Source organism: Leucopleurus acutus (genome assembly GCF_964270905.1).
Source record: "Leucopleurus acutus genome assembly, chromosome: 2".
Taxonomy (NCBI): domain Eukaryota; kingdom Metazoa; phylum Chordata; class Mammalia; order Artiodactyla; family Delphinidae; genus Leucopleurus; species Leucopleurus acutus.
The window spans coordinates 63566207-63593398 of record NC_139143.1 but is presented as its reverse complement, the minus strand read 5'-3'; the positions used below and the strand labels follow the sequence as shown (position 1 = coordinate 63593398).

Genomic DNA, 27192 nt, shown 5'->3' with positions numbered 1-27192 from the left:
TATTATATTTGCATTGGGGATCTGTGATCAGTGATCTTTGATGTTACTACTATGATTCACTGAAGGCTGAGATGTTTAGTTATCTTTTAGCAGTCAAGTTTTGTTTCATTTCGGCTGCGCCTCGTGGCTCACGGGATCTTAGTTCCCCGGTTCAATCCCTGAACCGGGGCCACGGCAGTGAAAGTGTCAAGTCCCAACCACTGGACTGCCAGGGAATTCCCAGCAGTCAAATATTTTTAAAGTATGTTTAACACAATATTAAAATCTACTATACTTTTTTTTAATGTACATCTTTTTTAAAGATATAATGCTATTGCACACTTAAGACTATAGCGTACACATAACTTTTACATGTACTGGGAAAGCAATTCTGTGACTTGCTTTATTGTGATGGTCTGGAACTGAACTCACAATTATTTCCAAGGTGTGCCTATTAAGTGTAAATCCACTAATCAGCCAGTCCTTGTGATAAAAGTTACCAAGTGATTTTTTTTTCAGCATTAATTGAAAACCATTGTGTGAAATGTCATCCCAGAGAATTATCACCATATATTATCAAATTTAGCAAGTCTTCCTGGGTATTTAATTATATGTCAAGCATTTAAAGTGAACTTGAGATAAAAGCGTATTTTCCAAGCAATGAAGATAATTTAATTTGAAATCTTATTGCTTAGAAGTTGGAATAGTTTGAGGGTTTTTTTGTTTGTAAGTTTTATCTTCTTACACTACTTAATACTTTTAAGGATTTGGTTTAAAACTGATCAATATGCTGTATTTTTACTAAGTAACTTGGCCCAACATACCCTTTGTTTGCTTAGGGTTTTTTCCCAGTATCTTAAAGTTGAAGGTATTTTCATTACACTACCTTACCCTTGTTTTAAAACATATTTTTGGATACTTTTTATATATCTTTTATGCCCTGAAAAGCTGCAGGCTAATCCAAACTGTCATGTTTTAGAATATTCAAGAAATAGCTACTCTTCTTTTAGATTTCATTCAGAATTTTGATGAGTAATAGCACATACAATGTTGACAGAAATTTTCTAATATGAAATAATCCAAGCAGGCATGGGAGATCAGTAGGCCCACTATAGTACTATACCTCTAAGAGACCCGAGCATCCATGGATTTTGGTATCCACAGGTGGACCTGGAACCAACCCCCCAGATACCAAGGGGTAACTAACACTTTAATATTTGGTCAACTTGCAGGGAGTTTCCTGGTGGTCTGGTGGTTAGGATTAGGTGCATTCACTGCTGTGGCCCGGATTCAATCTCAGGGGCAACAGAGATCCCACGTTTCACAGCGCAGCCAAAAAAAATCTGTCAACTTGCTTGTATATAAACTGGTGTTTTGACTAGTTTTTAGAATAGTGTTTCAGTCAGTGGGAGTTTGAAGTAAACGTTTTGGCATGCAACTAAGACTTAAAACCCCAATTTAATGTTCCTACACACTCAAATGCCAAATTAGAAAGCAAGCTGAAATTTGACTGGCAGGTATTTACTTTTTAGGTGTTCCCAGAGCTAATAGTTTCCTTGGTATTTAGGAACTAACCAGCAACTCACTAGTTCACTAATTTTCTCGTTAACTTGAACATTCCCCCCTCCCCCCAGAAATTTGCAAAACCAGTACCCATTTTCTGAAGGACATTATAACCACAGTATTACTGATCTCATTCTTAAAGCTCTCACTGTTCTAGGTTTTTCAATATGCATCTTCTAGATAGCACTGAAACCAATTCCTACACCAATTTCCGCATCAACACTTGCCAGACCTAATCACCCTGGTGCTTACTACAGCAAATGAGATTTTTCCCAGTTTCTGCACTCCTACCACTTAACATTAAGAGCTTCTGCTTTCCTCTGCAGTTTTCAACAATGTATTTTAATGACTTAATTGCCCATTTTGGAAATTAAGGATCATTGAAGTTCCTGTGTTCTTTCAACATTTTCATTCCTACGGAACTTTCTTGCACAGCACAAAGGTGGTTCAAGCTCATCTTTCACTTTTCCAGCCTCAGGCTACAATTCCAATGGTTGGTTTTCAACTGTGACAAACTGACCCAGGCACTTCACATTAAATCACAGAAAATTTCTGCAAAAAATATGCCGTTGGGTCAATTACAAAAATGTCCTATTTCCCTTCGTTCATCTCATTAAATTGAAATGAGCACACTTCAGATGGTTCATAAATATTTATTAAAATTCAAAGTTGGAGAATTCCCTAGTGGTCCAGTGGTTAGGGCTCTGCGCTTCCACTGCAGGGGGCACAGGTTCAATCCCTGGTGGGGGAACTAAGATCCTACAAGCCACATGGTGTGCAGCATGGCCAATAAATACAATAGGCTTTAAAAAAAATTGAAAGTTGTTTCCTCTCCTATCCCATGAGCATCCATCCAGCTGCCTGCAAGAACAGAGAAACCATTTTAAGTCCCATTTCCATGCCAATTCTAATTGCATTTGGGATACACAGAATTATCAGATCTTTGAACATCATCAAGCAGTCAGTGAGAGAGTTCAAGTTGGGGTGAGATCATCATGTATTCTGGAACAAAACAGGACTGATATTTTCAAGCCTCACCTGTCAACTGTTAAGATGCATGACCGCTGTCATAAATGCCCTGAAAAATAAAGACCATATATGTCAAATCACAGTAGAAGGGAAAAACCTTGATACTTGTTGATAAAGTAACCTCAGAATCAAAATGGAACGGTTTTACAGTGATATCATTCTATTCATTTGGCAGAATCATCACATCACTGGTTACATTCTAACTCACCATATATACCATAGACTGACTGACCTTGAAATCTTCAGGGTAACACATGTACCTGTTTGAAAATGAAAAATAAAAGCCTTGTTTAAAATTTGCCCTTTCTCCCATTTTTTGTAGCAGATTTTTAAATTTTTCAAAGAATTCTAGGGCAGTGAACCTATTCTGTGCAAGGTAGATCTTTGTCACAATATATTTGTCCAAACCCAGAGAATGTACAACACCATGAGTGAACCCCAACGTACTACTGGACTCTGGGTGAAAAAATGTGTCAACATAGGTTCAAAATTTTAAGTCCCACTCTGGTGGTAGATGATGATGGGGAGGGATGCTATATGGGAACCTACTGTTCAATTTTGCTATGAATCTAAAACTGCTCTGAGAAATGACTATCAAAAATAATCCGCTAAATTATTCATTCTGGTGTAATCTATAGTATATGCCATAAAAATTTCCTCATGTTAGCCTGTTCTTATCCAAAATGTAAATTCCTAATCCTGAAATTAACAGTACAGAACATCTGCATGCGCCGTTACACTTATCCAAATCCCTGAATACTTCTGTGAGACAGTGGCTGGTTTCCACTTTCATGGGTATATAAACAGAATTGTTGCAGCCAGATACATCAGATAGGAGCGAAAGACAGTATTTGCTCATCACTGTTAGTCTGCTGAACTATGTTATCATCATTGTATCGGCTTTATACCACAAACCACAGAAACCAAACTTGAGACTTCTATACCTTTGCTTAAAAGGTCTTGCTCCCTGCGTTGTAGCCCGTACCTCTCGTCACCTGCAAAAATTTAATGAAATTTAATCAAACTGAATAGGTAGTTAATAAGTAGATTTCAAAAATTTTCCAGATACTGTTTCAGTATTTAAAAATCTTCATTCTTTGTCAGAGAGATTCCCATCTGTTTAATTTTTAAAAAATCATCACTAACAGCATCTTGCTCAGTAACTAGGTAAGACTGATAAAACATACATACCTTTATATAAAAGATCTCCAAAATTTGCACCTGCAAAGAAGTATTTCTTTAAACACACTTCACAACAGCTTAACACTAAAGCCTGTTTATTTCTCAACGGTCCAACACCAGAAAACACTAACATAGGTCAACAACTACTAAGACCAGCACATTTTCGGAATATAAACCCAAATGCCAGGAGCCAAAGAACTGTTTTCATGTCTTACCCCAAGCAAGCCATCCATGGATAAAAACGTGTACCCAGGATCTATGAGAGAAATGATACACCTTTCATTAAAATGTCAATCTTATTGTTAAATTCTTCTCCCATTTGTCACAGGGTTCTTCAGTGTTAGATTTGTCTACATGCTCATTTCAGGTCAGACATTTGCTCAACATCATTACAAAAACCCTGTTCAGAGCATGCTCAACATGCACTTGCAAACCAGACATAGGAAATTAGCTTGGTAGTTAAGCATTCCACTTTATCAGCATTCTCAGTTAACAGTTGAGGTTACTAAATTGTTTTTAACATTAATGCTTACCAAAAAGTTGGCCCGGACAGGTCAAGGATTCAAGTCCACCTAAGAAATGAGAGTGGTTTTATAACAGCCAAATCAATTTTCTCCCCACAAATCTAAAAAGTGCCTGAAATCAGATAGAGCTAATTAAGACCTTCATGTTCAGTCAGTATTTGCTTATCATCACACAGGCTGCTCTCACAAATTAAGACAGTACAAGGATCTGGCTTTTATTTAATGTATTCAGCACACTGTTCAAGCACTTTATGGGAAGACTGCTTCCTGTGCATTAGAAGGCAACCCTAAAAAGCCATTAGTGGCATTCTTTGTCATGCTTGCCCTGTCACCAATGTTTAGTTCAGTTACAATTTTACTTACCCCTTGAACTTTCAGCTTAGTGCCTACATAGTGCTTAACTTCCTGCATAGTGCCTACAAAAAGAGAAACTAGTTAGTAGTGTTATTTTACTTACACTATCAGCAAAAGTTTTACTAACTCAGATACATCAGACAAATGGTATTATCTTTTTCATGATTCAGTCTGTTGAACTATGCAACCATCATAGTGTCTGTTTCTTCAGATTCCCCCTCATACTAAATATAAAACTAGAGTGCAGCAACTTAAAGTTTGAAAAAAAGGTGAGGAAAACCCTAATATGAGCACCAACATTGACTTGGCAATTTGTAACCCCTTATAAAAAGAATTCAAAGTACTAGATAAAAATGGACTATAAAAAAGGTTTCTCACCTGTTTGCCCATGGATACAGCATTAAGCTTGTGCTTTAAGACCTGGGAAGAAACAGTTTCATATAAACTTGGGTGCAATCTCTATGTTCTCTAAACCACCATTTTGTGTGCCTCAGTTAGCATAATGGTGGTAATAATTCTCGTCACCCTCACAGTCAAGAGTAGCAAATAAACTGTCATCATTGTGGCACATTCACTGGACTTTCAATCTAACTTCCCTTTCTCAGGGAATCTCGGTAACTCACCCCAGCAGCGGTTCTCATCCCTTTGGTACACAACTGGAAAATAGACAAAGAATAATCCAATAAAACATGCCGTGCTGCTAAGTTAATCGCTAATGTCGTTAAGCAGTTAAGCCTCAGAAAAGAATTTTTCAGGAATCCCTTCTGCCCACTACTCTTAAAACATCACAGGCTTAGCATAAAGACCACATCTAAGCAGAATTCATTCTTCCCACTGTATTTAGCCGTTACTTACCTGTCCACCAGAAGCCATCAAAAGCCACATTGCATTCATGCCTGGCACCGTTCCTAGGAAAGATTAGGTATTTAAAAAATTAATTTTGTTTTAAACCTAAGTTTAAACCTTACGTCGTTTCCATACCATGTAAGCAAGTCGTTTACACCACCCATAATTGCGCGAGAGCATTCCACATAATTAAAATTAAGAACCACTGACGGAAATAACGGTGCAGTGCGGAATGCAGCCTTTAGAGAACCACGTGGCCTTCCTGAGAGCAAGTGGCTGAAGGAGACTCGGGCCGAGGTCTTTAACAAAGACCCACTCGGTGACTCGGCACGCGCCGCCATCAGAGCCGTTGGCATTCATCAACAGTCTCAGATGTCCCTACCAACACAGGCTTCATCAGAGGCAGAGCCCGCGAGCCGGGGTTTTTCCGCAGTTCGGCCCAACAACCCGAGGAATATAATTAGGTCGCGCCCGCACCCAACTCGCAATCCTCCACCATCTTCATCTTGTGTACCGTGCGAAGGCCTGCGACTGGCCTAGAAATGCCAGCCGGCTTAAAAAGATCGTAACTGCCAAGAGCTGGAGGCCTCTCAGGCTAAGAACTTACTTAACAGCACAAAAAAGACACACATACCAAGGGCCGTCTCGTACCTTCTAAAGACCGAGATGGCGTCCAGGCGCCTGTATATAAGGATTCTATTCCATGACGTCATGACGCAGACTCTCCGCCAGCGTCGGCTTCAACCCCTCCCCCTCTCATTCTCTTCCTCCTTCAGCAGCACCTCCGTCCAGTCCTCTAAGCCCGCCCCCTAGGCCCCGCCCCCTGGCCGCGCCCCGGGGCGGGGACACGACCGCCCACGTGATGCAGGGCTCCCCACCCTCCTACGGACTGAGGAGGAGGGGAAGAGAGGGGAGGGGGCGCGAGGGACGGGAAGCGCTGGGGAGGGGGAAGGGGGGCGGTGTAAGGGTGAGCGATTTCCTTCCGGCACGTCGCCCGCTCCGGGGGAGGGGGTGGGGGGTTTCACTTCCGGGACGGTGTTCCGGCCCATTCCGGCCCATTTCCACCCCCGGAGGTAGGTGCTGCTCCTTGACTGGGCTCGGGCCCCGCACAGCAGTCCCGCTGCCCTGCACTGGGGCCGCCTCGCCCGGTCTCCGCCGCAGCCTGCTCCTGGGGCGCTCAGCCACCTCCCTCCACCCCGCCTCAAGGCACCCGGAGACCTTCCACCCGCTTGGCCCCGGGCCGGGCTGAGCTGCCGGACCCGCCCCCTCGTGGGCCCCTCCCTCAGGACCCCGGGATGGGCAGCCCCCTCCCCAACGGCAGCCCGGACACACCCAGATACACACACCCACCTCTAGGCAGCTCCCCGCCCGCTTACGCCTACCGCCTGGACAGGGTCCCGGGGCGCCGCCCCCTTCCCGGTCCTCTACCCTCACCTGATTGCTCGCTTCCCGGCCGCACGCCTTGCTGCCCTCTCCGCCCCCGCTCCTCGGTGACATTTCGCCCCTCTGCTTTTTCCCCGTTCCCCATGCTTCCCAACGCGGACGAAAGCCACTCAAGTACCGGAGTGGCCAACCCCATGCAGTTCCCGATTCTCCCTCTTACAGCTCTCACCCCTCCAGTGCCGACGGTAGAGAAAGACCTTACTCCAGGGGCTTCCTCCTCACTGGGGAATTGCCGGGAAGAGCAAACAAAAAAGGCGCTGGTGTAGGCTCCAAAATAAACATCTGAATTCATGATGGCATCGACAGAGGCTCTTATTGGATTAAAAGTTTCAAAACAAACAAAAACGCTTTGGAAAAAGGTCAGATTGGCTAAAGTTGGTTCTTGAAAGCAGTGTATACACTTCCCTATTTACTGATAAGTGTGTGGTAAATGCAGGGCAATACTGTGAGCTTGTCCAGATAAGTTCCTGAAGTTTCAGGTCTTAGGTAACTGTGTATGCTCAAGTCAGTGTCTTTCTAATGGGATTTATACAGACTACTCTCAACCAGTGAAGACTGTTGGATGCAGTTACAGGCTTAGTGTTTCAGCAACTTTTCAAAAATCTTTTAATGTAAAAATACTGGCCATACTTGGTAAATGCTCTGTTTTTCACCAGCTTTGGGGAACTAAATTTCAGAATCAAAGTATCATTACCACCCTGAAATTTCCAACTTTGAATTTAGATAGAGGCAGACTTATCTACCTTTATCTAATCCTGAGATTGAACTTCTTCAAGTTCTCTGCATTTGAGTCCTGACACAACTTGGAGTTTCTCATAACCTAGAGTTTACCTCCAAGTCCTACACCCAAAGCCTTTCTGTGGGGAGCTCTGACCCTTCAGCTTAGAAATAATGACTTATATTCAGGAGGGATATTAGTCACTTTATAAAATAATGAACATAACTCATGCATCAAGTAGTAAAATATTAAGGGTATCTAATCAGCCCACCTGTGTATAATTACATTTATTCTAAAAGCTTTCCTTCTCCAAAGAAAACTTGTCACCGCATTTTATATTGTGTGCAAATACCTTATGATTAACACTTAGTAAATAAAAATTGTCACACTGCTTTTTTTTACCCCCTCTATTCTGTTGAACTTCAGTTTTGATGTTATATAGCTTGTTAATAAGGAAAATGTGGGCATACCTTGAATTTTTAGAAGTCTGACAATCACTTTTTGGTTTTAATGGTGCCTTGCTGTGAAACCTAAACTACTAAACCTGTTGGTATTTCTTTTCCATGTTTAAACATAAGGAAAGTATCTCTATTTATTTGGAGATTTTGAAATTTTACCAGATAATATTTTTAAATAGGTGTGAATTGGAAAGCCTGAGGGGACTGGTTATAATTACTAACGACAGTTCCTTTCCTCTTTCAGCAGGGTTGAATGCCTGCCTACATCCTCAGGCACGACCATGGAGAAGAGTGGGAACATACAACTGGAGATCCCTGACTTCAGCAACTCTGTCCTGAGCCATCTAAACCAGCTGCGCATGCAGGGCCGTCTCTGTGACATCGTGGTCAACGTGCAAGGACAAGCTTTTCGGGCTCACAAAGTGGTACTGGCTGCCAGCTCCCCCTATTTCCGAGATCACATGTCCTTGAATGAGATGAGTACTGTCTCCATTTCAGTCATAAAGAACCCTACTGTTTTTGAACAACTCCTTTCTTTCTGTTATACGGGGCGGATATGCCTGCAACTGGCAGATATCATCAGCTACCTGACAGCTGCCAGTTTTCTGCAGATGCAGCATATTATAGACAAATGTACACAGATCCTGGAGGGCATTCATTTCAAAATCAATGTGGCTGAGGTTGAAGCTGAATTAAGTCAAACAAGGACAAAGCACCCAGAGGGACCTCCAGAGTCTCACAGAGTTACACCAAATCTGAACCGCTCCCTTAGCCCCCGACATAATACCCCAAAGGGAAACCGGCGAGGTCAGGTTAGTGCTGTGCTGGATATCAGGGAGCTCAGTCCTCCTGAGGAGTCCACCAGCCCTCAGATAATTGAACAGAGTTCTGATGTAGAGAGCCGGGAGCCCATTCTTCGGATCAACCGAGCAGGACAGTGGTACGTGGAGACAGGAGTAGCAGACCGAGGGGCCCGGAGTGATGATGAAGTTAGAGTTCTTGGAGCAGTACACATCAAAACTGAAAATCTAGAAGAGTGGCTTGGGCCTGAGAATCAGCCTTCCGGAGAAGATGGGAGTAGTGCAGAGGAAGTCACAGCCATGGTGATTGACACCACAGGCCATGGTTCTGTAGGACAGGAAAATTACATGTTAGGATCTTCAGGAGCCAAGGTGGCTAGGCCAACAAGCAGTGAAATTGACAGGTAAGTTTTGTTTGCCCATCTAATGGCTGTTGTGCAGACATAATTAAAGCAGGTCCTCTGTGTGATACAAAGAGTATCTTCCTTACTTGATGTTCTTAGTCCGAGTTTGTGTTGGGGAAACTGGAAGTGTGCCAAAAGACTTGCAGTCTAATTTTTTTAAAGCAGGAAGCTCCTAGTCCTGAAGTATTCACAGTGTTGTAAGAATTATGGTAAAATTAGACACTTCATGAATCAGAATAGCATCTGCAGTCACACTAGGATCAGTAATTGCCAGGGTTTCTTCGGAATTCCAGGAAGAGAGCTGGTCATCAGCTGGGAATCTGACAGCATTGCCCTTCCTTGGTATGTTCTCACACAGGTAGGTGGCCTCTGGAAGTTTCACATTCCTTTGTAGCACTGTTTACTTTTCTTTGCCCCCATCTACCAAATTAGATGAAATATAGTACCAGCAGTGATTGTTCTTTTTAGTGTAATCACAGTAATTCCAAAGAAAAGCTTTTTGGGTGTTTTTCATTCCTTTTTTTTCACTTGTCATTTGATGATATTTTTTCTGTTTTGTCATTGAGGACAGCTGCTACCACAAACCTGACAGTTTCTTTTTTTCACCAGTGCTACTATGCCCTATGCCCCATGCCCCATTTTTCGCTTTCTAATGCATTGCAGTTGTTAGAACATTTCTTTGGGGGGAAATAACAATAATTTTAATCTAAGTAAATTGGAAGAAAGTCTCAATTGAAAGAAATATTACCAACTAAGATGGGTAATATTCTTTTCCTTTCTTAAAAATTTAAAATTGTATGAACAGTGATAACTAAATAAGCTATGATTTTGGTTCGCATCTGGTCTTGAGAGACAAGTGTGTCACAGAAATTCAGAGAGTATATACTGTATCCATTTAAGTTGGTCTTGATTAGAGTATTTTCCTTCTTGTGTCCTTAATAGTTAAAATATTCTTGAGCATAATACTTATTGTCACCCTATGTTAGCACTGTTGTCCCCCCCATCTTAGAACTGTATCAGAAATAATAGCTTAAATGCAAAGATTTTTGATCTTCCTGATCTACGTCAACAGTCTGAAATATATAAAAAATTATCATGGGGCTTGGGGAAAGGATCAACCAAGAACCTAAAAGTTATATAGAAGAAACAAAATTACAGACCCAGTTTTAATTTATTCTTTTTTGGTCTTCTGGTACTTATATAAGGATAGAAGCTTATATTTAGCCTTAGCTTCACCAGGTCATATTGGCTGCATCATTTTGTATTTCTTAAATTTACTAGGGCAGGCTTTTCTTATTTCATGTATGATTCTGTATTGGCTCCATGAAAGGACTTCTTAGAAATCTGTTGTTCAGTTTGTTCCGCCTTCCTAGACTATGGGATAAAGGAGGCAGACATCACCATTTTGACACTACTTTTGACACTACTTTTGTATTAGTCCCCTTTGTGCTCTTCCTCCGACAGATTTAGCCCCTCCGGCAGTGTTGTTCCCTTGACGGAGAGACACAGAGCCAGAAGTGAGTCTCCTGGGAGAATGGATGAGCCTAAGCAACCCAGCTCCCAGGTATGTAGTTGTGGATTTAGAACTACTGCAGTGGTTGAAGAAATTGCCACTGTGTGTGAACATAGTATAATGAATAAGAAAGGAAAGATGTAGGAGAGGTAAGGCCAATGCCTTGTTTAATAAATACTGTATATGATTACTTTTCTCTTTATTCTTGCTTGTGAGCATGCAGGAAATACACTTTTGGTGTCAGCAGATTTGGGGAAGTAGAAAAGGATAAGATTGTGAAACTCTTTCCTGATTATAGGAGCCAGTCTATAGTCCTAAGAGTAATAAAAATAACCTCTGAAAACTACATGCAGCTAATGTAGGACCCGGGATGGAGAGAGTTTGATTTTGTACATGTGTGGACATAAGACTACATAATTATTAGTTTATATAGTATTGTAGATTTGTAAATGAATTGCTTATGCATTTTTGTGTCCTGTTTGCTTTTTAGTATGCTTGTATCCTTTCATTTATTTTCTTCCTAAATGTCCTGTTAGACTAAAATGTTCTAGAAAGGATAGGAATGATGTCTTCTATTTTATTTGCAACTCTTTTTAGCAAGTAGTATAAGTATGTAGTTGGTTGATATTTTTGTTTTTTTCTCACAGGTGTTTATCATTGAAGATTGATTTTTAAAAAGTTGGTGAACTCACCAAGTAGAACACAATAAATTGTAAACACTGTGGCCCTTTAAAAGGAAACACTGGTGGATTAAGATTGCGTAGCTAATTTTTTATCTTCTGCACTATACTGATAGTATCTTGTTTAACTTTTATCTAAACCACTAGATGTTTATTGTGTATATAGTATAGTAACAGCAGTTAAGACATTGTTATAAACTGTATTTACTTGTATATTATCATGCTGTTTGGTATCAGAAAAGGAACTGCAACCATTATAGGAGAATTTTTTAGTTTTAATAAGGTGTGAGAGAAAGTGTTAGGAGCTTGGAGGAAAAGTAAGTTTAGTCATATTATTAGGGCCCTTCTTTTCTTCATCTCTCAAATAAAATGTGATGACTCTGTGACCTATGTGACGGTAACTATTGTGAAAATAAATACAACAATGAGACAGACCTTACAACTTAATGTGGGCATAAGACAGACTAACAAACACACAAAGCACATATAGATAAGGCTATATAGACTTAAGTAACTGTGTTGTGGGAGTAGAAGTGCTTAAAAGGCAGTTACAGGAATCAATATCCACTTAAGGAAAGTGTTACTCAGGGGAGTTTAAGTGTGGTTTTTAAAGTAGTTAGAAAGAGATGACTTATTCCACATATAGTTAGGATAGGGACAAAAACTGGAATTCTACAAGGTTGTTTACCTGACTGAAGCAGAAGGTACAGGCTGTAAAGAAATAGGAGATAAGTAGTATTGTCTGCAATTGCTATTAAGAGATGAGTTAATATATGCCTTAACACAGGGGTCCCCAACCCCCAGGCCTCAGACCAGTAGCGGCTCCCCATTGTCAGTGGAAAAATTGTCTTCCATGAAACGGTCCCTGGTGCCAAAAAGGTTGGGGACCGCTGTCTTAACATGGAAAGTTTATTATGACGAGTCTACTCACCAGTTATTTTTTTCCCACCACATAGAACCAAAACAGGACATGGACTTACATTGTAGTAAAAACAAATTTTGGTAGGCTTGAAGAGCTTCTTGATTATAAGGGTGATTTAACTGGAACAGAATACTTAAGGTCACTCCTTTATTCGAAATATTCTATGGCTTTTTCCTTTTTCTACCACATGAAGGTTAAAATACTTGGTCTAATTTTCCAAGTAATTTATAATCTTTCTAACCCAGCTTTTCCCACCATTCATCAGCATTAACTGTCCCAAACAGGCAGACTTTGTACCTCAGAACTCCATCAGACTTCTGTCTCTGCACCTTGAGTCTGGAATACTCTGTTCTTCCCAGGTGTCTGAGTCCACGCAAGGCCTAACTCCTAGTTCCTTCTGTCCTAACTAGCCTAGTCCTCTTTGATCTCCCCTTCTTAAACCACTGTAGCGTTTATACATGGTACCATATAATTTTTTCCTAATTCTCTACTGACTCATATAAATTATTCTTTTCTTATTTACATTAATTTGTCTCCTTCTAGATTGAATTCTCCTTGAGAGCAGAGCCCACATTTTCTCATCTTAGTATCTGACATTGTCTTATCAGGTGCCCACTAAATGGGAGTTGTTTTACCTCTAAGTAGTTCTGAGTAGCTAAGATTACTGAGTAGGTGCCCAATAAAGAGACAACTACTAAATAAGGAGTTATTTAGTTCCCTGTGAAGTCCTCAGTTTGGGAGATATTTAAATAAAATTAGTGCACCAATCAGATAAGTCGCTTCAGTTCTTTTAGTCTCTGATTAGTAACTGAAGATTAGGATTGTGGACAGCAGTGAAGGCCATGTCAAGAATCTAGACTGGTATTTGTTTTAGAAAATACGGGAAGCATGCATTTATATGGAATTTACTCATTGTATGGAATAATTCATTTAAAAAATAGTTTTTGAACACCAGCTACATATCAGGCACTGTCAAGTCCTGGCATATTCGGCAATATAGAATTATCCCTCTGCTTACAGAGTTTACAATCTAGTAGGGAATTGCCAACTGGGAGAAGTGAAATGATCCACTTCTTCCTGACGGAGAGAACCAGGAGGCAGCCATTTTTGTCCTTGCTTCTTTTAGAGTATAAAGGAATAAAACTACCAAAGATACATTGTTACCTTTGACAAGGACCTAATCTACATTTTATGCTCATTTATTTGCTCTTTTATTGCAATTTATTTTATTTTATTTTATTTTTTGTTGCGCTATGCACGCCTCTCATTGTTGTGGCCTCTCCCGTTGCGGAGCACAGGCTCCGGACGCGCAGGCTCAGCGGCCATGGCTCACGGGCCCAGCCGCTCTGCAGCATGTGGGATCTTCCCGGACCGGGGCACGAACCCGTGTCCCCTGCATCGGCAGGCGGACTCTCAACCACTGCACCACCAGGGAAGCCCTATTGCAATTTTATTGCAATAATTTTTAGGTGAAATTGATCATAATGTGTGAGTTTTCTGATTATGGTTCATGACAGATAACTAAAATACATTCACTTTCTGTTTGTGGATAATACTGCTATGACATTGTTTTCCTTAAAGTTAGGCAGTTTTTTTTAGGGAATAGGTATCCTCAAGATTATAAATAATATTGTGAATTTTTGTAATGTTTAATAATAGCTAACATTTATTGAGCTATATTAAGCACTTTCATTCAATGCTCATAGCAACCTATAAGGTAGATGCTAATTATATTCATTTTACAGATGAAGAAACTGATGCACAGAGTAGTTAAATAACTTGCTCAAAGTCGAACAGTAAGTAGGATGCAGGTTTGAACCCAGGTTCCAGCACCCTTAATTTCTGTAAAGTATAACATCAGGCATTCAGGGGTATCTCAAGGTATTATTATCATATTTGATTCCCATGAGAATCCAGTGGAATTGGCAAAACATATTCTAACATTTTTATTTTATGGATGGGGAAACTAAACCTCAGAGAAGTTATTCTATGCTCTGCCCATGGTCACCCAGGACCTTTTAGTGGGATAATCCCTCATTATTATTATTTTTTTTTTTGGCTGTGTTGGGTCATCGTTGCTGCGCGCAGGCTTTCTCTAGCTGTGGCGAGTGGCGGCTACTCTTCCTTGTGGTGTACAGGCGTCTTATTTCGGTGGCTTCTCGTTGCGGAGCACAGGCTCTAGGCGCACGAGCTTCAGTAGTTGTGGTGTGGGGGCTTCAGTACTTGTGGTTTGCGGGCTCTAGAGCGCAGGCTCAATAGTTGTGGTGCAAGGGCTTAGTTGCTCCACAGCATGTAGGATGTTTCCGGACCAGGAATCGAACCCATGTCCCCTGTATTAGCTGGTGGATTCTTAACCACTGCGCCACCAGGGAGGTCCCAATCCCTCATTCTTTATGTGAGTTCAGTTTTGATTATCCAGGGAATTGGAGCAGAAAGAAATGTTATATGAAATAAATCAGAAATCATCTAAAGCCTTACCATTCAATGCTTGACCTCATACTGCTTCCCAAACCTGCTGAGAACCACCTCTATTCTGTTGGAAATACTGAAGAGCATTGTTAGCTAACATGTGAAAGGAGACAACACACATTTTTAGATATTCAAGAAAGGGTATAAGATTATTTGCTAATTAGATTCATTTTTCTCCATTTAATCCAGTCAACTTTTACAAATTCTCCTCTTTGCATTGTACTTTATCTCTGCTACACGTATGGAATTTTCTCCTATATATTTAAAATGCTTATATAGGGACTTCCCTAGAGGTCCAGTGGTTAAGGCTTTGTGCTTCCAATGCAGGGGGCACAGGTTCCATCCCTGGTCAGGGAACTAAGATCCCACATGCTGTGCGGCCAAAAAATAAATAAATAAATAAAATGCTCATATATATTTGTGTGTGTGTGTGTGTATTTTTGTTTTTGTTTTTTTCTTTTTTTGGCCACGCTGCACATCACGTAGGACCTTAGTTCCCTTACCAGGGCTTGAACCCATGCCTCCTGCAGTGGAAGCGCAGAATCTTAACCACTGGACCACCAGGGAAGCCCCTATATATATATTTTGTGTGTGTTTGTATGTGTATATAAGCTTTTTACTCAAAACATTATACATAAAAAACATATGTGCTATATACACCCATGCACACAAGGACTTTAGAAGTCAGCAGGCTAAATAAATCAGAAATTTATGAATGGTGATATTTTAATACAGAATTTTGAAAGCAAAGGATTTATAAATTCAAGATTTTTAAATTATTCATTCAAAGGAATATATTGTTCCCTCTCCCTCCCAGGTTTCAGATAGGAGGAAACCATGTTTATTTCATATGTTAAATATTTTGACTATTTAGATTGTTCATGTTCAGATTAAGTAAAACAAAATTAAGGTCTTAGCTAATTGATATTAAGGAATTATTGTGGTTTTTTTAGGTGCGATAGTGGTATTTCGATTACATTAAGAAAAAAGAATCCTCGTCTCTTAGAAATGCATACTAGAATATGTATGAAATTATGTCTGGGATTTTCTTCAAAAATAATATGAAAAAGGAGAGAAGTAGGTGAGGGTAAAGAAAAAACAAAATTGTTCATGTGTTGATAATTGTTGGGTGATGAGTCAACACACTTGTGTCTAAAACGTAATAAAAAGTTTTAAACTGTATCATTTTCCCTTCATTAAAAAAGAAATTAAATCAGAAAAAGAAAGCATTTATTTTGCAATGATGTAAAGAGTTAGTAATCTAAGTAACAATAGCAGAGTTTTAATGCTACTTTTATAATAATTGCTTTTTTTATGTCTTGAGTAATTTTATTTCAATGCAAGAAATTTAACTTAGTGGGGAGATACTTTATAAACTAAGAGAAGTTGGAGGAATATAACTCACAGATTATTCTCTTTATTTATTTTTGGCTGCATTGGGTCTTCGTTGCTGCATGCGGGCTTTCTTTAATTGCATCAAGTGGGGGCTACTCTTCGTTGCGGTGCGTGGGCTTCTCATTGCGGTGGCTTCTCTTGTTGTGAGCACGGGCTCTAGGTGCGCAGGCTTCAATAGTTGCGGTGTGTGGGCTCTAGAGCGCAGGCTCAGTAGTTGTGGCTCGCGGGCTCTAGAGCACAGTAGTAGAGTACAGTAGTTGCGCACAGGCTTAGTTGCTCTGCGGCATGTGGGATCTTCCCGGACCAGGGCTCGAACCTGTGTCCCCTGCATTGGCAGGCGGATTCTTTTTTTTTTTTTTTTTTTCGGTACGCAGGCCTCGCACTGTTGTGGCCTCTCCCGTTGCGGAGCACAGACTCCGGACGCGCAGGCTCAGCGGCCATGGCTCGCGGGCCCAGCCGCTCCGCGGCATGTGGGATCCTCCCAGACCGGGGCACGAACCCGCGTCCCCTGCCTCTGCAGGCGGACGCTCAACCACTGCGCCACCAGGGAAGCCCGGCAGGCGGATTCTTAACCACTGTGCCACTAGGGAAGCCCTCTCTTTTAATAATCTGTTTAAATCAAACCACTACAAATAATAGGTATGTAAAATTAGATGATAATACTTCTGTGCAGTGTATTTTAAGGACACTTACCTTTACTATAAACAGTTTGAAAAGTGAATTAGCAACATCATTAGGAATATGTATTTCTCCTACTTCTCTTTGTTTTGTCTGCTTTTTGTTCAGAAGTTTCATCTTTTTTGTTCAGAGGGCAAAATCAGAAACCAAGTCTTTTTTTTTTTTTTTGGTTGACTTTTTTTTTTTAATACTTATTTATTAATTTTGGTTGTGCCAGGTCTTAGTTTCGGCTCCAGAGCTCCTTAGCTGTGGCTTGGCGGCTCCTTAGTTGCAGCAGTCTGGCTCCTTAGTTGTGGCATGCAAACTCTTAGTTGCAGCATGTGTGTTGGATCTAGTTCCCTGACCAGGGATTGAACCCGGGCCCCCTGCATTGGGAGCGCAGAGTCTTATCCACGGCGCCAGCAGGGAGGTCCCAGAAGCCAAGTCTTGTACTTCTTTCTCTGTGGCACCTGTCATTGTATTTGGTGGACAATAGTCACTCAGTAAATACTTACTGAGTATCAAATTGTGAAGAGGTTATAGGAGGGAATAACCAAGTTAGTAAATTCATATCTCAGCCTAGTTTCCTTTCCCAGCTCTTTTGCCAGTTTTCTCTGAGGTCAGTTAAATTTTTATTAGTCTTTAGAATGAAGCAAATGTGTTGGTGTGGTACTAAAATATTTTGGGGTAAAAAGGAATACTGTCACCTACAAATTATATACATTTTTATAAAGCTAGTTACTGTTGGGTTAAATTTTAGTATTAATGATAATGCCACAAATATGATTTATAATGTGCTTGCCATAATGTATTCTGTACTATCCGATATAGTAGCCATTAGCCATGTCACATGTGGCTATTTAAATTTAAATTTTAGTTAACTGAAAGCAATTAAAATAAAAAATTCATTTCCTCAGTCACACTAGCAAATTACACATGCTTAATAGCCACATGTGCCTGGTGGCAACTGTATTAGGTGGTGTGGATTATCAAGTATTTCCATCATCACAGAAAGTTGCCTAAGTTGCCAACATTGCCTAAGTACCTACCTGATTGTCTAGACTATAATTGCAAATTAGAGTCCAAATGGATGGTATTAGTGGGCTTAGATTCTCGTACCACCATAAATTAAACATTCAGCAGGGGTTTAATAAGCATGCAGTTTTTCAGCAAGAAAGTAACTCAGCTGTCCTGTTCTTTTATGGTAATGGAATAGAGTGGCCTCGATTTTTTTTTTAATTTCTGTCTTAACATCTTTACTTTTTCGTAGTAATTAATTTCCTATTTGGATCGCTACAAAAAATAAGCATATAGCTAAGTAACAGAGGTAAAAATAGATTTGATGTCTTTTACTCTATATACGTAATAATATATATTCTTTCTTATTGTCCTCACCTGGTACAGGTAGAAGAGTCAGCAATGATGGGAGTAAGTGGCTATGTGGAGTACCTCCGAGAGCAGGAAGTATCTGAGCGGTGGTTCCGGTATAACCCCCGTCTCACCTGTATCTACTGCGCCAAATCTTTCAACCAGAAGGGGAGCCTGGACCGCCACATGCGCCTGCACATGGGGATTACACCATTCGTCTGCCGCATGTGTGGCAAGAAATATACCCGGAAAGATCAGCTGGAGTATCACATCCGCAAGCACACAGGCAACAAGCCCTTTCACTGTCATGTTTGTGGCAAAAGTTTCCCCTTCCAGGCCATCTTGAATCAGCACTTTCGCAAAAACCACCCTGGCTGTATACCCCTGGAGGGGCCTCATAGCATCTCCCCTGAAACAACTGTCACATCTCGGGGACAAGCCGAGGAAGAGTCACCTTCACAAGAAGAGACAGTTGCTTCTGGGGAAACTGCCCAGGGCTCTGTGTCCACTACTGGGCCAGATTGAAACAGCGAGGAGGTGGGGCAGACCCTCTTCCCCTTTGGGCCGTAAGTAACCAGCATCACGGCCATGGGCTGGTACTTAGATTCACAAAATGCCACAACACCAGATCAGAAGATGTTAGCAAGATGTTGTATCAGCAACATACACAAAAGCACTAGAGGCTCTTCCCCTCTTTCTTCCCACCTCACACTTTGGAAAATAATCAAGCAAATCAACTTTCTAATTCAGGGATCAACAGCCTTGGTTTGTTAACTTTATAAAAAAAAAAATTTTTTTTAACAAAACAATGATAAATGATCATTTATCTACCAGTAATGTTTGAACACTGTACTTTGGTCCATATCACCCTGGTGGCTGTAATTGCCCAGATCTGAAAAATGAAGCAGGAGCCTTGGTCATCTGAACCAGCCAGCCACAAGAGAGAAGGAAGTAATCATGATGGTGATGATGAGGGGGAATTTCTCTTCTTCCTTCCCTGCCAGAACATGCAGTTTCTTATCTCAAGAAGGGGGGGAAAAAAAAAAAAAGAATCCCAGTGGTTCTTTTTGTTTTGAAAGGTTAGATTAATCTTTGCCCTGACAAGGCGTCCGATACTTTGCCTGATTGTTTCATGTATGCAGCCATCTTGGAGCAGTATTCTAATGGGCAGCATCACCTGAAGCACTTTAGGCACCTGGAAGTGAAATGAGCAGCAAAGTGTTTGCAATATGTAGTTCTGCATTTGGGGGCCTGGGTGTTGTGTTGAGGAAGTGGGGAGCAGGGAAGGAAGTGTTTTTGCTCTGCAATTATCGAACAGCACAGAGGCAGCCGTACTGCAACTTCCTGATTGGTATTTGTAAGCCATAGTGCTTATATATCTTCAGGTGTTAGGAAATGGCTCTAGTCCAGATGAGTGAATGCGTAAGGCTGACTACCAAAGTTTCATCCAGCCTCTTCGGCTCCTAGCTTCACATAACAGCAATATTATGCATCAAAAATGTCACTTTACAGTGAAATGAGCCTGGATTGTATTTTTAAATCCACAGGTCTCCATATTTGATAACTTTTATATGACATTTTAAACACATTTTATCGCAATATTGTGGTTGTAGAAATTCAACATTATGCTTCTTACTGCAACTACAGTTCCATTTCCTTCTACATATGTGATAGTTTATATTTTCAGTCCAATAGAAGAACCTCACTAAATCCATGTCTTGCGTCTGCAAACTTAGTAATTCGTAAACCAACCATCAGCAAATCGCTGGTGACTCCAAGAGCTTTGCTTTTTAATAATACACTACAGGGCATTTACCAGAAAACATCATGCACAATCATGTTGCAATAAATTGATCAAGGGATTGATTTTGATCAGGTTTGGTTACTTAATCATTCCTAAGATTTTTAAAACTTCAAGGGACCTTTTTGGTAATTCTGGGTATTTCTGAGATTCTTAATCCAGCACTGAGAGTCAGAAAGAATTTACCGAACATGTAGAGCTTTAGATGCCCTGTCTTGCATGCAGAGAATGAAGGAGGATTATTAAGGGATGCAGGCAAGTAGATGCTTACAAGTTACAGTGCAAATAGAAAAGAGAAAAATCTGTAGCTTCTCTTAATTGATCATTAATTTTTTACAGAGTATTTAAATATGTAGTGGTTTAAGAAATTGTTTTGGTGCAGGGGCATAGATGATTGTAAAAGAGATTTGGGAGAGGGGCTAATCATGCCTGAACTGGTGGTGAGCCATTTGTGAGAACGTTAGTAGTGTGCTCCCTTCCTGAGACTGCTTGGGTATGTGAAAAAGTGGGTAGGAAAGAATGGCGTTGCTTTGATGATAGGAAGTTAGAATGCAAAGGGTAATTCTTAAGCAATCTGAGACCTGTACATACATATACAGCTGCACCATATCACTAATGAACGGTTATTTTTTCTTCTGGAAAAACAATGCATCGTTTAATAGGAATGCAATAATGCTACCATTTGATTAGAGCCTACCCTTAAACATTATGTTGAAGCCGTATTTTGTCTTCAGAAGACATAGACTGGCATTCTCCTCTTTAGATGGGCAACAGCATGATAGGGTGAAAACTGTCGCCTAGGGCCGTCTTAGGGACCAACTATGCTCTGTGGCATAGAAAAAGTAGAGTTGAAATTAGACTGAAATCTTTAAGGAAACATTTCAGCTGGTAATCAATGCTTTCAGTGGACAGATTTTGCCTAAATAGGGAGGTGAGAGGTACAGAATATGCTGCTTTAGATGGAGCTTTTAAGCCTACCAAAAATTGTTAAGTCCATCCTACTTTTCAGAAGTATTATGCTGGAAAGTTCTTTATTGCTTTGTTAGTTTCTTAGATGTTATTTGAGAAAATAGAGCTATTTAAACTATTACCAAATTGTAAAAGTGAGGTGCAGTAATTTCTGTAAAGAGAAACTTTGCAGCATTTGTCAGTACTCCATCCAGGGTTAGCAACAAACATTTTAAATGAAGTAGGGACTGTCTGATAGATGTGGAAATGCTATGAGTGTTTGATGGGTTCCCCCTCCCTTTTTATTCACTGCTAATAGGTTTTTGCTGTATCTGTACTGTGAATAGAGTGCTTCTCGGTCATCTAGGACCACATCAGCACAATCGTGTTTGCTGGTTCTCTCCTCTTAACTGGCCTAGGGCAGAGCCATGAAGTTCATGAAAATTCAAGCCAGCCTAACTTTTAAACAAATTTACGTTTCTGAAAGCAGTTTCCCCATTTTAGTTAGAAGAGATACTACTCTGAATAACTACCCAAGATTCTTATCCAGGTTCACTGTGACATTGTCCTAGTTCTTAGCTAACATCACTGTAGGGTCATAGGAGTTAGTAGTGTTCTATCTACCTTAATGAATAGCTATATAGGTGTGTGCACAGAGGACACCTCTCTTAAGGATGTACTAAATGGACTTTAGCTAATGCTGAAAACTCATTACCAAATTTTAACTTGCACGTGTCACCTTGTGAAGGGAACAGCATTAGCAGTGAGAGCTAAATCATCATTAAGTACTTTAATGCCATGAAATAGCAAACACTGGGACTGTTTTCATTTATTGAGTAGCACTTAATAGCAAAGGAGCTACCCAATATTCTCAGCAAAAGAAGAGAGATGACAATATATTAATCTGCTTTCATTCTAAGAGGTACCTTTTATTCTCTCTCAGAACTCTGATACCAGTTTAAAATATGGCATTGGCATGAACAGTAATACTGTACTTAGGCAGAAGGCTCTTTCTAATGACTTGTTCTCTCTTTACTCAGAACCATATTTACCTCTGAACTGAGTTGAATTTTACTTTATGTGAGTTGCAAACTACCCCCAAGCTATCCGTTGTACTAGAGGGTCAAATCTAATCTTGAATGTGTAAAAATAAATTCGTTCCTGAAGGATAAAAATTGGAAAAGAAGGGAGATAGCAGTTAAGGGAAGTTTTCTTGTTGTTACTTTTTGGGTTTTTTTTTTCAATGTTTCCAGTTCCCTCTACGTCATTGAAACAGGGTTTTCCAAAGATGGCATGACAATAGAAATAAACCATTTTCCTACTAACTTCATAGTTGAAATCAGGCCTTGGTTGGAAGTGGTTTTATGGAAGAGTGAAATAGTGAACATCATCCTTAATAGCTGAATAGTCTTTAGTCAAGAAATAACTTTTGAAAAGTTTTAGCTGTTACTTAACACTAATTTTGTTTTAACTGGTAAAAATGATATTTTATTTGACTGGAAGATCTAATTTAAAGAAATGAAAGCAATGGGTAATGGAAAGGAAATTAAGTTGAACAAAGATAAAAGTCTTCTAAGTCATAGCGGAAAGGCATTTAATCAGGAAGGAGTTGGAATCTTGGAAGTTTTTATTTTTTCAGCTGCAACAGATGCGGGTTTTTTTTTTTTCTCTTCCTCAAATGTTCTCCTTATCTGTATACTTACTCATTCAGTATTTTGGTTGCTGAGATTTAGAGAAGGGACAACTAGCAATTAAACCAGGTAAATCTCTTAATTTGAGAGGATGCCCCTTAGCAAAGTATATCTCTAGGATTTAGTAATTAGATCGAGGTTCAGCAAACCATAGCCCCCAGGCCAAATCCTGAGGTCACCTGTACTGTAAAGAAAGTGATAGTGGAATAAATCCACACCAATTCGTTTTGGTGTTGTTAATGGCTACTTTCTGCAATAGTGGCAAAGTTGAGTACTTTGACAGAGACCACATGGCCTGCAAAGCTTGAAAACAAAAGTTTGCCAAGTCCAGAATTAGATTTGAAACAATTACACCACTGCCTCTCAATTTGTCACTCTTGCCATTTTGCCTTTATAATAATAGTTTGGTTGAGGTTTTAAATTCATACTGCCGTATATGCATCAGTTTCTTGAAGGAGGTTGCCATCTTTTTCTAGATCCTTGTCTCATTTGTGCTCCTTCTTGAATCCCATTGCTTTAAAGCATTTAGAGTAGGCCTTATGATTTGTCCTTGCCTTAAAGCTGCATTAAAGTTTAGGATGGTAATTACAGATTTAAGAAAGTAATTTTTAAAAATAATTCCCATGCATAATAATGTAGGGTTAAATGAATACCATGTTTACATAAAGTGCTGTAAGAAAAGTAATGTTTTTATAAGTGTTTTGCCATTTCTCTAAGTTAACATAATGATGATGATGGCAAGAATGAAGTTATTCCCACTAGTATTAAAATTTAATTTCTGTTATGAATAAGTGGTTTGATTCTTATCCAAAGTACTGCTTTTCTAGATTAGAAACCTCTACCCATTTCCTTTACTATAAATCTTCATTTCCTCAAGTAAACTCACTCTGTTCCATGTGGAATAGTAAAAAGCCAAAATCTTCCTTTTTTTTTTTTTAAGTCAGTGTTTTAAAACATAATGAAACATCTGAAGATTTAAAGTTCTTTTTAGACCTACCTTCCAATTTCTGTTATTGTTTGTAATGCTTCTAAATCTGTAATGGGCCATTATGTATTTGATTTGTGAATGTTCATTCTTACTGTTCAAATAGCTTATTTATGCCAGATGTGGAAAAAAAGGAAAATGTTAGGATGATAATAAACAGAATTCCTTGCAAGAGGAGAATATAATTGCTCCCCATTTGGAAACAATACATGGACTTCTGAGGTAAATTTATCTGGGCAAAGTGTTCTAGGCCATGCTGATACAATACAGTGGATTTGATTCTTACTTTGTTGTGAGCTCTACCAAGACATACGAAGTTTGGATGAGTGACCTAGCCGCATATATGGCACCTCTTCAGTAGGCATTTTATTCTTAAAGTTGCCTTTTTTCTAAGTTGGATATTAGTAGGTTTTATATGTTACACCCTCCAAGTAATAGATAATCTTCATCTAGAAGGTTCCAGAATATTTGCTTAGGTGACATCTGCCTTGTCTTAGAGCACTTATAGTAATAGTGAGTTCTTGAGATTTTGGAGTGCTGCTTTTCTGGTTAATTTGGGATTCTGATGAATCTGGGGTAGAGGACTTGTGAAAGAAATCGTATTTAGGTAGCCCAGTGAATCATCTGCATCCACCACCATTTGAGGTCTTGGTAATAGATGTCATTTAAATACGAATCTGTTGAAAACAATGGAGTTTGCCAAGCATTATGACTTCTTTGATAATTATCAGTCTTATGTTGCTTTGCCTCCTTTGCTTTTTAGTGTCTGTTTTCACTCTTATTCTTTTTTTTTTTTTTTTTTTCACTCTTATTCTTAAGTGGTGCTTTTCCCAGGGCCAGTCTTTTTACTTTGCATTAAGTATGTTTTCTTGCTCAGGACAAGCCAAAGTTGGATATTTTGAGTACTTTCAAACCCGACTTAATTACATTCCAAAGGATGTAATTGTTGATAGGAACAGTGATATCAAAACCTGCAAGATATCTGTACAGACTAGCCAGTTTTGTTGTGTAGGCAGACTATCTTTTCCCTCAGTTGTAAGGAACAGCAATGACTTAGAAGGCAAATATTACCTGAAATATACATTATGTTCACAGAGCGTGCATATATAAGATAAATAAATATCTTACATCTTCTCCATTATCTGTATAATAAATACCTCCCATAGTAACATAATTAAGAAAGGTCCATTAGCTCAAATAGTGGAAGTTTTAAAAACAAAGCTTAGTTACAAAGGCAGAGCAGTTTAGGGAAAAAAAAATAAGAAAACACTTTTCTAATGCTTGCTTTTTTCATGTCTACTCAGTAAGTCCTGTTAAGGAAGCTAGAATTCACCACCCAGTTAAGAGAGAGATTTGTTCAGTATCTCATATGACCAACAACACAATTTAATATACTGTGAATTTTAGAATCTCAATTAATCCATAATACGGGAAATCAAACTATGTATCTCATAGGAAAATGTTCCCTGTTCTATGAAATCACTTATCTTAAATGGTAGGTAGCATACAGGAGAATCTGTTCCATTAAGTAAATTTTTGTTCCATTAAGTAATTTTTGGTACCAGATAATCTGCTTGGAATTTGTATAACAAAATTGATTTTAGACATAGTTTAGATGTGGCTTCCTATACTTGAGAGTCCTAAACCCACTTGGTTAGAGGCTGGTGTATACTTTTAAAAGCCTGCACTTTTCACTACAGAGATAAAAGATCAAAAAGAAGGGGACAGAATTAACCATACTAAGTGCTTTAGAGACATAATTGCAGTAAATTCTCAAGATAATCCTATGAGGTAGTAATGGTAGTAACTAAGAATAGCGGACTTTAAGTGTTTACTATGAGTTAGGCACAGTTCTATGTGCCTCACCGTTAACTCATCTAATCCTTATGACAATCCCATTAGGGTAGATACTGTTATTATCCTCATATTAGAGAGAAAGAAATGGAGACACAGAGAGGTTGACCTAGGCAGTCTTTCACTACACTTGACATTCTTAGTAGACTATGTTGCCTTTAATAGGTGTAATTATACTACATTTTATAGATGAGGAAACTGTTGAGCCCAAGATTACACAATGGATAAACTGCAGAGCCAATATTTACCTATCTGATTCCAAAGCCCAGGCTATCTCCAGTACATTGTGTTAACTCTGTTTACTTATAAGAGTTGGAGTGAACTAGAATATACAATAGCCAGTAACAGCACTGCTTTTAGTGAACTTTTAATTCAGGAATAAGTGATTGGAAGATTTCTTCATGAGATAAAGCAGTTGACCTCTGAGCAGATGTTGAATGATGAATATTTTCTGGGGATATTGCCCACCAATTTAGAGGAGTCACCCATTTGGTAGTTCTAATTGTGAATGAGTGATTGAGTTACTACCAAGGCAAAAATTGAAAGATAGATAGCATTCCAGTTATCTATTGCTGTGTAATGAACTATCCTAAACCTTAGTGACTTAAAACAGCAACTACTTTATATATCGCATGATGTTGTAAATCAGAAATTCAGGAAAGGCTTGTCTAGGCAATTTCTTGCTCCCTGTGGTGACAGCTCAGGTCACCTGGTAGTATTCAGCAGGTGGTTGGACCGGTCAGGAGTGTCCAAGATGATCTCACATTCCTGACATCTTGGTAGGGAGGGATAGAAGAATAGGCCCAGCAGGCCTCCTCTCCCTCTCTGGAGTCTCAGGGACTCTCTATCTGATCTCTCCATCATAGTAGTCAGAGTTATGAAATGGCAGCTCAGGCCTCCAAGAGGCTGGGCAGAGGATGCCAGTCCTCTTCAAGGCCAGGTCCAGAGCTATCATAGAGTCATCACCATACACTATTGGTCAAAGAAGTCACTGGTCAGCCCAGATTCAAGGGGAGAGGAAATACCTTACCACTTGATGGAAGATGTGTCAAGGATTTGGGGCCAACTTTAATCTGTTATAGGTAGCATTAGGTTTTTTTGATTTGTCTTAACTCTTGTGTGTTCATTTAGGTCAGTTGTTTGTGCCATAGAAACCATTTCTGATATCTACCATGGGTCAGTAAAGGAGCTAGAAGGAGAATGAGACAAATACCTGGAACAGATTTCTTTAGCTTCCCACCCCCTGAGTTTCATTTATGTTATAGCAAAATTTCCATTTTTTCTTTTGTTCCAAGTTCCAAATTGTGAGCATTTGCTGTTTTGGTTGTTTTTTTTTTTTTCCTGTGAAGGCACAGTAACTGTCTATGCTAAACCAGAAATACTCTAGAGGGAATAAAAAGCTTGCTGTTACAGACCTTGATTTATTAGAGATGTCAGCTGTATTTAATTTACAAGTAGGCAAGAACTCCTGTGGTATAGAAAATTTATATGGCTGCTAAATCTGTTTCAACAGGAGTTTCTATTGAGTGGCTAGATGGATTATATTCTTGAGATGATTGCAAGTTTTGCCTACATATCCTACACATCTTTACTGCCACCATACCACCTC

General features: G+C 39.6%; 1 protein-coding gene and 1 long non-coding RNA gene across 6 annotated transcripts; one reads left to right on the top strand and one right to left on the bottom strand.

The window, feature by feature from the left end:
- Window positions 1-2183: 2183 nt before the first annotated feature.
- LOC309958573 lies at window positions 2184-6119 on the bottom strand. 3 transcript variants are annotated; one of them, XR_014326034.1, is made up of 9 exons: window positions 5487-6119; window positions 5255-5287; window positions 5010-5051; window positions 4641-4693; window positions 4287-4325; window positions 3516-4009; window positions 2804-2831; window positions 2581-2620; window positions 2184-2403 (listed from the first exon to the last, which is right to left on the bottom strand). It is a non-coding gene; the product is annotated as an uncharacterized lncRNA (long non-coding RNA). The 3 variants fall into 3 exon arrangements; XR_014326035.1 differs by having other exon boundaries at window positions 2581-2831; window positions 3516-3792; window positions 3969-4009; XR_014326033.1 differs by having other exon boundaries at window positions 2581-2831.
- A 985-nt stretch (window positions 6120-7104) lies between these two features.
- Window positions 7105-20774, top strand: ZBTB37 (zinc finger and BTB domain containing 37). Of its 3 annotated transcripts, none has more exons than XM_082834586.1 (4): window positions 7105-7279; window positions 8344-9300; window positions 10765-10864; window positions 18341-20774. In XM_082834586.1, exons 2-4 carry the CDS (start codon window positions 8378-8380, stop codon window positions 18827-18829), a joined length of 1512 nt encoding a protein of 503 aa, XP_082690712.1. In that variant the 5' UTR covers window positions 7105-7279; window positions 8344-8377; the 3' UTR covers window positions 18830-20774. The 3 variants fall into 3 exon arrangements, with proteins under 3 accessions (XP_082690712.1, XP_082690713.1, XP_082690711.1); XM_082834587.1 differs by having other exon boundaries at window positions 8341-9300; XM_082834585.1 differs by lacking the exon at window positions 7105-7279 and having other exon boundaries at window positions 7717-9300.
- The last annotated feature ends 6418 nt before the right edge of the window (window positions 20775-27192 follow it).